The following is a 10,898-nucleotide window of genomic DNA, read 5'->3' as shown; positions in this document are numbered from 1 at the left end:
AAAACTCAGAGCCTTCCCTTTGTAGCTGTACCAGGCCCAGGTTCCCCAAGGGAGTGCAGGCTGGGGACTGATGAGGACCACATCTACACCTCAGCAAAGGTGGCAGCTTCGCAATGCTGCCGTGGGGGCACTTGAGGCCCAGGGTGCAGCTGGGCTGTGCAGGCTCCAAGCAGAGGCTGGAGTGGTGTCTGCCTGTCACATAGCCACTCCTGAGATTGGGGCTGGGGCTGCTGCAGACCCCACACGGTGCTCACAGAAACAGCAGGCTGGTACAGCGGACCAAAGCCACACACCATGGGACGGCTTCTCTCCAACTCCTGCTACCTGTGTGCCCCTGCCCATTCCCGACTATGGCTACTGCTCAGAGCTCCAGGGTTGGGGAAGGCGGCCCAATTTTTGATTCAGTCAGTTTGAATGGGGCTTAAATCAGGTTTTGTTTGGCTTTGGGTGTTAGTTTGTTTTGAGACAGGATCTCCCTGTATTTTCCAGGCTAGCCTTGAACTTTTAGATGTAAGCAATCCTCCCAAGTACCTGGAACTATAGGCATGCTCTACGGCACCCACCTTAGGATCAGGGTACAAACAAGGTGAGGCTGCCTGGTTGGATACAAAGACACTGCCCGACACCCAGCTGCTCCTAGCAGAGCCTCACTGCCTGGTTTCTCCCGGGCCCTCAGTGTCCCTTACACCAAACAGGCAGGGGTGGACAATGCTGCAATCCAGCCCAATGATGCAATATTAAAAATTAATATCCGTGTCCACACTACACCCGCAGGCTTTCCAGATCTGCCTCAGCCCTGTCTCCTTGATGCAAGGAGCATATATTAAGCGCCTACTGTGTGCCTGGCCTTGCTGGTCTCCGGGGACATAGCCACCCACACGGGGGAGGTGCAGATCGGACCCACAGGTCTGCTGTCTAAAAGGAGGGCGGGGGGAGGGGGGCAGGCAGGATGATGCGTATCCCATTCATTCTGTGGAGAGGACTGAGGGAAGGGAGCCCGATGAGGAGCTAGGGAAAGGGCAAGCTGCCCTTTACCTAGCTGTCGAGGATGCATCCTGCTCTCTGCTCCACCAGCTAACAGCAAGACTCACCCCAGTGCTGAGGAACGCCCAGACCCCTGTCCCCTAGCCAGCCCCTGGTACAGCAGCGGCCACCTGGACTGCAGCAGCCCCACCTCTGGAGGGGGACGGCAGGGGGCGGGGGAGGCGTGACCCAAGAAGGTCGGCGGTAGCCTGTACTGTGTGGGTAGGGTCCAGCCCCTCCACTCCGTGTACTATACTCAGGTAGGCGCAGACCCGGCGTCTGTTGCTCCCCGGTGTGGCTCCGCCCCGAACGATCACGGGCTGCGCAGGCGGTGCCCGGGTGCACCCAGGAGGCCCACGTCACTGAGAACGCCCGCTAAGCCCCCAGGCGTCCGGCGCACCGCTGAAGTGACCGCCGGCCCTCAGGGCACCGCCCCCGGCCCCGCCCCAGGCGTCCCTCGCGCCGCGGGGCGACACTGCGGCAGGCGGCGGGCGCGTTGCCATGGCGGCCGGGCGCGCGTAGACGGCGGTGCCCAGCACGGCCCCGCGAGCGCAGAGGCGGCGGCCAGCCGGGGAGGGGACCTGCTGGGGAGAGAACTCGGGAGGGACGGCATCCAGGGGGGTGCGTGGACGCGGCCGGAGACCCAGCCTACAGCGCAGGCCCCTACCGAGCGCGCATCATGCAGGCCATGGACCCAGCCGCTCCAGGCTTCTATGAGGAGGATGTCAAGGACCTGGACTTCTACGACTTTGAACCGCTCCCCACCCTGCCGGAAGATGAGGTGAGCCCAGGGCCTGCGGGAACCCCTCCCATTCCTGAAGAGGGGTGCGAGGAGGAGCAGGGAGCGATAGCAGCCTCAGGCCCCTGGCAGATGTTGGCAGGCAGGTGGTAGCCACCAGGGTCCTTGTTCTCAGACTCCCCCAGGACTAGTGAAGTGTCGCATAGAATAACATTTTGGGTGGTCATAGCAGAACTTGGTGCCCCCACCATCCGCTGTGGGGTGGGCTTCTGATTATAACTGTTGTGCAGATGAGTGGGTGTCTGCCAATGCAAGGGACAGTGGAGGGCACTGTGTACCTCCCCCTGTAGTCTAGGTACAGAGCTGGAGGACTGGTGCTGATGAGACCCCTCGCTAGAGCTGAAGGCGCTGGCTGATTTGCTCAGGACCTGAGGTAGCCCACACACACACCAAGGGGCAGAGAGCAGGGCCCCTTTTGGCTCACAGGCTGGCATTTGGAATCAAAGGCTGGAAGTCTTTGGGATCCATGATTGTGAACAAGTTTGAAGGGTGGCACCCAAAGGATGCAGGGCCATCTCCCATCACCGAGAATAGGGAGTCTTTGGGGAAGCCCTTCCAAGCTGGGTCTCTGGAGCCCTGCTAAGGAATCACATTCAGCAGCCTGCTGGGGACACTGGTGCTAAAGATTCTTCACCAGTCCTTCTGGGCAGGCCTGGCCAACTGGTAGGTAAAACTCAACCAGAACCCTCTGGGGCAGGTGCCCCATGGGTGCACTCCCCAGGGCCTGAGCCCTCTGCCAGCCCCCACCCACTTCCCTGAAGGGACAAAGAGTCCATGGCTACTGCCGTGCCATCCAGAGGCCTCTGAACAGTGCGGGGGGTGGCACTGCCTCCACCCCTGAGCTGGCCTGGATTTGGTGCAATTGAAGGCTGCAGAGAGGAGAGGCCAGGGAATAAATAAACCTTTAGATCTCTCCCTTGCTTTGATGGAAAAGAAAAGGTGCCCTCAGCCCCCCGGAAGACAGGACACATTTCAATGTATCTACTAGAAAATTTGCCTTCTAGTCACCATCAGAAGCAGATCTGAGAACTGTGCCCTCTGCACACAGCACTTTTTTCGTATCAGCTGCTGAGTTGTGAGGATCTGGCACACCAAAGCCATGACTGAGACTGCAGATAGCAGGTAGTGCCACAGTTTGAACAGAGGTCTCACACGCTGAGAGTGGTCTGCCTTTTCAGCAGGCCCTGCGCCTCTGTCCTGGGAATGTACCCAGTGTCCCCCTGGGTTGGAGCTGCTTCCACATGCATAAGTACATGGAGGAAGGATGTCCTTCGGTGACTGTGCTAAGGCCTCTAGGGGAGCTGCAAAACTACCACTTTAATGGCATCCAGTGGGAAGTTCAGGTGGGCTTCTCACCTGGGGAGGAGGCCCCTACCTCTGCTGCTATTCACAGGAGGGGCCTCAAGCCAGCCTTGGCTAACAGCGAGATTGATCTGAGAACACATCTCAGGTGCAGATTTCATGTTCCTGCACGTATTTGGTTGGCTTACATTGAAAGATTTCACTCTGTACCTGTCACAGCCTTTGGTAGTTGGGCTGCATCTGCAAGTCCATCTGTAGGGTGGACAAGAACGAAGCTGTGGCGATGCTGGAGGAGCCGCCAGGGAGGGTCAGTGTGGCCCAGGCCAAGGGCAGCACCCCAGGAAGACAAGATGAACACCAGATACAGGTCACATTTTATGACTAGCATATAGGAATTCACTCCAGTGAGGTCAAGAGGTAGATGTACAGACCCTCCAAGATCCCCTAAAATATCATTTCTCCATTGTGACTCTGAGCAAACCCAAATGGCTAGTGAACTCAAGAAAAGTTGTTTGACCTTATAATCTAGAGAATGCAAAACATGCACACTGTAAATACCTCGTGGTGACCACCAGGGGGTGGTAACAGCAAATGGACAGGTGTGTGTTGGCAGCTCCTTCAGTCCCCTCTATGGCTGCTGTGGGAATGTGACTGGGAACAGCCTGCTAGAATACAGCTTGGGGCCAGGGAGATAGCTCAGTAGAATAAGTGTTTGCCTGGCAAGCACAAGGGCCTGAGTTCAATCCCCAGTTTCAGGAAAAAAAAATAGAAAACAGCTTGACATTCACTGATGAAGGCAAAAAGACCAACACCCAGAGTCCTGGCAGCTTCACTCAGGTGGACTCTGAGGGCAAAATAGATGGGTGGACCATGCATGTGTGACCACCACTTGGTTGGAAGCCACCCAGAGCAGTTGATGAGTAGATGGCACAGCTTGCCTAGGTCCTGGAAGTTGCAACCACTCTGTGTCCCTGGCCACCTACAGGTAGTACCACTGGGTTAGCACAAGCAGAAGATTCTGGGTATAAAGTGGAGCTGTCCTGCCCAGGCCCTTGAACAAGGTGGGCTTTCTGAAAGAAGTGTCCCTCCAGGATTCACACAGAATTTCAGCCTTCATGGACAGGAGGTGCAAGATCACGGGCAGAACACCATGATAGGACGTGAGCAGGAGCGTGTCAGCAGGAGAGAGAGATACACACCCGGAGGCTACCCAGGCAAGAGGCAGGTGGTGCTGTGGGCTTCAGCCTTGCAAACCAGAGCAGGCTGGAAGGTGAAGATGGTGCCACTTGAATGCCAGATGGGGCATTTCCTGTCCTCCTTCCCAAGGGTCAAGAGCATTCTCACCCGCAGGCCCAGCAAGCATCTCCCCGAAAGCTTATGGGGATGGGCTCTGGACTGAGGTTGGGGATTGAAGAGGGGTGGGGTCCACAGCTGGGGACATCTGTGAAGAGAGGGTTTTCTCCCTATGCCCTTGAGGGGCCCTGTGAGCTATACCCAAATGGGTAGAAGGCAGCCTGAAACTCAGGAGAGCTTCGCAGAGTGGAACAACCACAAACAGATGCACCAAGAGGATACTGTTTGGAGCTCCCCAGGCCTGGGGTTCTGGCAACTCAGGGCCCTAGGGATCTTCCTGCCCCTAGCAATGACTTTAGTTTTGTGGTGGCAGGTCTTTTAGGACATTCCACAGCTAAAAAGTTAAGTAGTTTTGAGAAATACATTTGGAATGTGCACAATGACCTTAGGACCTCTGCCACCCCAGCTCAAAGTCTGTCAGAAGCCCTTAAACAGGCTTCTGTAGAAACCAGGTAAGGGTTCCCCTCGCTTGGGGCCCAGGAATGAACTAAAGTGCCACTGCTCTAGGAAGCATTCTGCTCTAGGAGTCTCACCTATTTGCCCTCCCACATCCCCCCAGTTTCGAAGTGCACCACACAATTGTTCTCTCCCGGCCTTCAGGGAGCATGGCTTGGGTGGCCCTGGGAAGTGTGGGCAGCACCTTGCTGGGCAGAGTAAGGGTAGGCTGGAATGTAAAGGACCCCCTCACCTGCCCAGGGAGTAGAGTTGGGGCCATCCTGGCAGATGGAGCCACCTGAGGTTGGCTGGTAGTGCAGGCCTTCTGTGTTGGCAGAGCTGGAGGGCGTTTCAGCATAGGGAGTCTTGTGGGGTCCTCGTGTGTGCTGGTGGATGGGCCCTGGTGCAGATGGGCCTCGGCTGGAGCCAAGACTGGTTTTCTATTCCTAGCACATCGCCTCCCTCTGAAATGTCTGCTGTGGTCCGTCAAGCCCACAGAGCCCATCAAGCAGGCTGAAATTGGACCGGCCTAGTGGTGAGGCTGAGAACCACAGGTCCCTGAGGGGCCTTTTCTCTAGGCAAGAACAGAACTACAGGGTGGGCTTCCGTCCACAGTGTTGGCTGTGGGGTGTCTGCTGAACTGAGAAAGGGGACACGGACGAAGGCTGAGCAGCTGGCATGCACTGCCCACATCCCGCCTGGTCTGTCATCCTTGTCCCTGGCACCTTAGCCAAAGCTCATCCTACACTCCCACCTGCCTACTTCAGCTGCCATGTATTTTCGCACAGGAGAGTCATTCCTCACACCTGGCTTTGAGCGGGGAGGTGACAGGGGCAACTGTGGACTCCAGAGGGTGCAATGTTGGGACCTGGAGTCCTTGGTGATTGATAAGGGGAGGCAACAGGGTACCAGGGGCTGGATGCTGCCTGGGAAAGCAGAGGCCCGGAGACTGAGATAGTCCCATTGCTGCAGAGGCTTCAGCCCTGGCCAAAGCAGTGACTCAGGGGCCCTCCTCATTCTCCCCAGAGCAACTCAGAATCTCCAGGGCTTCTGCTTCTCCACATTTAGACCTCTCCCCATAGGTTCTGGGGCCTGCGGGTGTCTAGCTGCCAGAAGGACCAGCTGAGGCTCCCAGCCCTCAGGAGCACCTTCCTCCTGGGCCTGAGCAGGAGGTGGTGCTGAGAGCCACAAGCTTGCCTGATGGGTCCTGTGTCTTGGCGGCACACTCTGCCACTGTGGGGGAAGAGGGAGAGCAGGCGGGCCTGTTGGCCAGTGCAAGCAGCAGCCAGCAGGGTGTTGGCAGGCCCTGCTGTGGAGCTAGGACTGGCTCAGGAGCACATTATGAGCTGGCTTCCTTTTCCTGAATGTCACAGACACGTGGGGCTGTGGGGGTTTACCCTACTTAGTGTGTGCCTTTGTTTGCTTGCAAGTCTGTGGTAAACACACATGCACACCTATGTGTACTGTGTTATGTGCTTGTGTATAGGTGCATTGTGAAGGCACGTGTGTAAGCCACATGTGTGTGTGTGTGCAGGTGTGGGGCATGGAATGCATCTGTGTGCACATCTTTAACTGGTCTCATAGGCACTACTGAGATCGTCAGGCTTCCCCGAGTCCTGAGCGGCCCTGGCTGGTGCGTAGAGGCTGCAGGGTTGAGCTCACATCAGAAAGGCTTTTATCAACCAGACAGCCTTAGGAGCACACCAGGGAGCTTCCCACCACAGAAAGAGACAGAGGCCTGGGGAAGTGACATCACTGGACTCAGAAAGGGAAGTAGACAGGTAGATAGGCCAGTGACGCGGGAGGCAGCAGAACCAGAAACTCAGCCAAGTTCTACACAGGGAGGGTGATTCTGTTTGTTGGCGGGCTGCTTGGTGGGTTTGAGCCTTCTGTCCCCTCATCTGTGCTTCTGGGCACTCTTTGCAGTCCCAGACGCAGATGGACCTGGCCGCTTGGCTGTCCTGGGCAAGGCTCAGCCAAGGCTGGAGGAAAGGTGGGGGCTGCCCCTTCAGGAGCCACTCACCCTGTTCCCACTTTCTGAGGGCTGTCCGCATCCTTTGCTGACCCCAACTCCAGCCCACCTCCCTTGGAATCTCCTACCCTGTCCTGTACGAGGGGCAGTGAGTTGCGGGAGTCCAGGGACGGTAGACCAGAAGAGGACTGAAATCCCAGGGTGTCTGATGTGTGTGAGTCTGAGTGCTTACGTACATGTGACAGCAACTGTGCGCTTGTGAGTGTGGATGTAACGTGTACATCTATGCTCATGAATGTATGAACACGGGACTGTACATTGTAGAAGCATGTATGTATGAGTGTGTGCGCATGTGCCTGAGAAAGTACAGTGATGTTACGTGTGAGTGTGGTTCATATAGTGTTATATGGATGTGTGTGACAGGCTATGTGCATATAAATATGGTTATACATCTGGAAATAAGTGAAAGGTTGTGTGTGTATTTGTGGAGTGTGTATTTAAGAGTGGTTGGCCGGGTGTGGTGTTGCATGCGTGTAATCCCAGAACTTGGGTGACTGAGGTAGGAGGACTGCCACCAATTCAAGGCCAGCCTGGGCTATATAGTTAGGGTGCAGCCTGAACTATGCAGTGAGACCTTGTCTCAAACAAACAAACAGACAAGAAAAGGCTGTTGCCAGATGTGGTGGTGCTTACCTGTAATCCCAATACTTGGGAGGCTGAGGCAGGAGGATTGCTGTGAGTTTGTGGTCAACCTGGATTACATAGCGAAGGTAGCCTGAACTACATAGCAAGACCCTGTCTCAAAAAAAAAAAAAGTCACTATTGTTGTGTGAGTGTGTGCGCATAAGTGAGGGTACATGAAAATGTGCAGCCACATTGGGAACATGTGCATGCCTGTGGATGAGTCTTGGTATGTAGGTACACATATGGAAGTGCGTCACTAGGTGCATGCATGTACAGAGGGTTGTGTGTCTCTGTGTGTGCACATGTGTGCAAATAGGAACATGGCAAGTGGGTCCATATATGTGTGAACCGCATGATTGTATGGGGATGTGTGTGGGTGTGCATCTGTTACACGGGTGCATGTGTGTGGGTGTTGGGACTGACCGTCGTACTCACAGCTAAGTCCTCCTGAAGTCACAGAACCCATGTGGAGGTCTGTGGTGAGCCACGCAGGTAAGCAGTCGGGCTGAACAGGAGGAACTGCCATCAACTGCAGCCTCCACGTGAGCTGCCTGCAGCTAGCACGTGGGCAGCTTCGCAAGCATGTGAGACGCATGGAATTAGGTATCGTGTGACTAGGCCGAACGCTTGTGCACATTTGCCCGTTGAAGGCTTCCTGTGCACAGAGGCATGTTCTGTAGGCACCGACCTTCTCCACAGGTGCCTGTGGCTTCTGTGTTCACAGCCGCAGCATGCTGTGGGGTCACCCTGAGTGGGTGAGAGTCTGGGCTCGAGTTCTCAGCCAGCCTCCAGGGAAGGCGGCTCCACCCCCACGCTACATGAGCAGACACCTGCTCTGGCAGCACACTGGCGTTTCCACCATTGCTGGATGGCTCTGGCATCCAGGGAGCAGCGGGGCGACTCTTGCTTTTAAAAGCCCTGCCTGAAACCCTTCTCCTGACTCATAGGGTGGCTCGCCCACAGGTTCAGCTTCAGTGTGGGGTGCAGGGCTCTGCCTGGGGGAGGCCCCTCCGGGCTTACGTGGAGGTGTGCTTTGGCAGGAGAACGTATCCTTGGCTGACATCCTCTCCCTGCGGGACAGCGGCCTCAGCGAGCAGGAAGCCTGGGCTGTGTGCCTGGAGTGCAGCCTGTCCATGCGGAGCATCGCTCACTCTGCCATCTTCCAGACGCTGTGCATCACACCCGACACTCTGGCCTTCAACACCAGCGGAAATGTGTGCTTCATGGAGCAGCTCAGTGGTGAGGCCCGAGGGGCGGTGCAGCTTGGTGGAAGCCGCCCGTCAGGCAGCTGAGAGGACGCAGGACACATGCCCAGGGCCCGGGGTTCCCTTGAGCCTGCTGGCGCCCTCAGGCTGAGGCTCCGCGGGATGCAAGGCAGGCCAGACCCTGAGCTGTGCCAGCCATGTGTCTCCCGTTCCCCAAGGCTGCCGCACGTGCCCTCAGAGGACCCAGGAGGGCCTTGGCTGGTGCGGGCCGCAGCCCTAACCCTAGCTCTAACCCCGAGGGAGGTCAAGGCTCCTTGTCTCCCCTCCTGGCCTGCCGCGAATCACAGATGAGGCTCACCTGGCCACAGTGGGCCAGCCACCTCTTTCTCTTGAGAGCCTGGTGTGACACATGGGATTATCCCAAGTGGTAGCCTTCAGTTGTCCTTCTTTGGGAAGCCAAACAAAGTGTTTTTCTCCTTCCATTTGAAGTCAGTTTTCTACATTTAAAATTATGGTGCCCTTTCTGACTCTTCAGCTGCTTAAAACCATCTTCAGGGATGCCCAGCCCAGAGAGAGGGGAGGGAGAGAGGGGACTTGGCTCTGAGGACCTGGACATTCATTCATGAGGGTTTGAGGGACTGAGCTATAGGTGGTAGTTTTCTCCCTTCCTTGTGGATGTGATCAAAACACATTCTTTTTTCTTCCCCAAGATGACCCTGAGGGCGCCTTTGTCCCCCCAGAATTCGACCTGACTGGGAATACCTTCGAGGTAAGAGCTGGGAAAACCCGCCCCTCCCTCTCTGCTGTACCTTTGTGGTTACCTGTTTACCTTGGTTCCTGCAGTCGGTGGCCCGCTTGAGCTGGCCTGTGAATGTGCTGGACTGTCCTCAGTGGGGCTGCCCTTGGGGCCCCCACCTTTGTCCTTGGTGGCAGCTGGAGGACACTTCCATGTGTGGGAGAAGTGGCCTTGGACACTGAATGAAACTTTGTTGAGGCTGCTGCAATATCACATCATGTGGCCTTGGAAACCTCCTCACTGTTGGCTCGGGAGAAGGAAGGTGAAAAGGGAAAAGGGTGTCTCAAATATTGTTATAAAGATGGTTCTGGGGGCCAGGGAGACAGCTAGTGAATAAGCGCCTGCCTGGCAAGCGCAGGGTCCTGAGTTCAATCCTCGGTACTGCCAAAAAAATAAAAATAAAAATGGTTCTGACCTCTTGAACTGCAGTTTGGGGGAAGCTGCCTGCAGGTGTCCTCTGTTGAAAAAGAGTTTCTCAGGTTTTTGGTTTTTTTGTTGTTGTTGTTGTTTTTGTTTTTGTTTTTGTTTTTGGCAGAACCAGAAACTGAACTCAGGCCCTTGCACTTGCCAGGCAAGTGCTTATTCAACTGAGCTATCTCCCTGGTCCCTAGAGTTTCTCAGTTTTAATGTGGCCACATCAATTAGTGCTTCCTTTGTTAGCACAGAGTATGTCCTTACCAGACTTCCTCAGCTTAAGGTCTAATAGATATTCACTGGTATTTGCCATCATGAGTTTCAAAGTTCTGTTCTTCACACTTCACTCGCCTGAGGCTGATTTTTCCTAGCTTTATGAAAGTATAACTGGCAGACAAAATTCATCCATTTACACAGAGTGACACTTTGGGAACATCTGAACATCACAGAGCGATGTTCAAATCTATGCACACATTATAGATGACTAAGCCAATTAGCATATGATAGCCAAATGTGTTCATCTAGTGTGAGATAAGGAGTGCTTTGTTTGTTTTTTTTGTTGTTGTTGTTTTGTTTTGATAAGAAGCACTTTGATCCTGCCCTACGTTTATGGCCATCTTTCCTGGCTCTGTTTATTGACAGAGCTGGGGAGATTGCTCACTGGTGTAAGCGCCTGTCTGGCAAGCAGAAGGTTCTGAGTTTGATCCCTGGTACAAACCAAATTTCTTGCTTATTGAGTGGCCCCAGAGCCTGTCCCGTATGCCAGGCTCCACAGAGAAGGGAAGCTTCAGGGTCCCCATTCTGTTCTACTCCTTAGTCCCTCATCTCTCCCTGACCTAGAACAGCATTCCTTTAACCCATTCCTGGTGAGCTCTCCCTTTATTTTATTTTTTTTTAATTTTTTTTTATTTATTT

General features: G+C 54.9%; 1 protein-coding gene across 1 annotated transcript in view; it reads left to right on the top strand.

Annotated features, from left to right (window-relative positions):
* Nucleotides 1–1,597: 1,597 nt before the first annotated feature.
* Nucleotides 1,598–10,898, top strand: part of Kndc1 (kinase non-catalytic C-lobe domain containing 1) — a 66,707-nt gene continuing 57,406 nt past the window's right edge. Inside the window, exons 1-3 of the mRNA XM_004625557.2 lie at nucleotides 1,598–1,804; nucleotides 8,609–8,807; nucleotides 9,484–9,542. Of these exons, the coding sequence (XP_004625614.1) occupies nucleotides 1,703–1,804; nucleotides 8,609–8,807; nucleotides 9,484–9,542 (360 nt within the window). The 5' untranslated portion in view covers nucleotides 1,598–1,702. The remainder of the gene's footprint in view (nucleotides 1,805–8,608; nucleotides 8,808–9,483; nucleotides 9,543–10,898) is intronic.

The sequence above is a fragment of the Octodon degus genome, unplaced genomic scaffold (assembly GCF_000260255.1).
Source record: "Octodon degus isolate 3935 unplaced genomic scaffold, OctDeg1.0 scaffold00010, whole genome shotgun sequence".
NCBI lineage: Eukaryota > Metazoa > Chordata > Mammalia > Rodentia > Octodontidae > Octodon > Octodon degus.
Note: the sequence above shows the minus strand (reverse complement) of the source record. Positions and strands in the feature narration are given on the sequence as shown.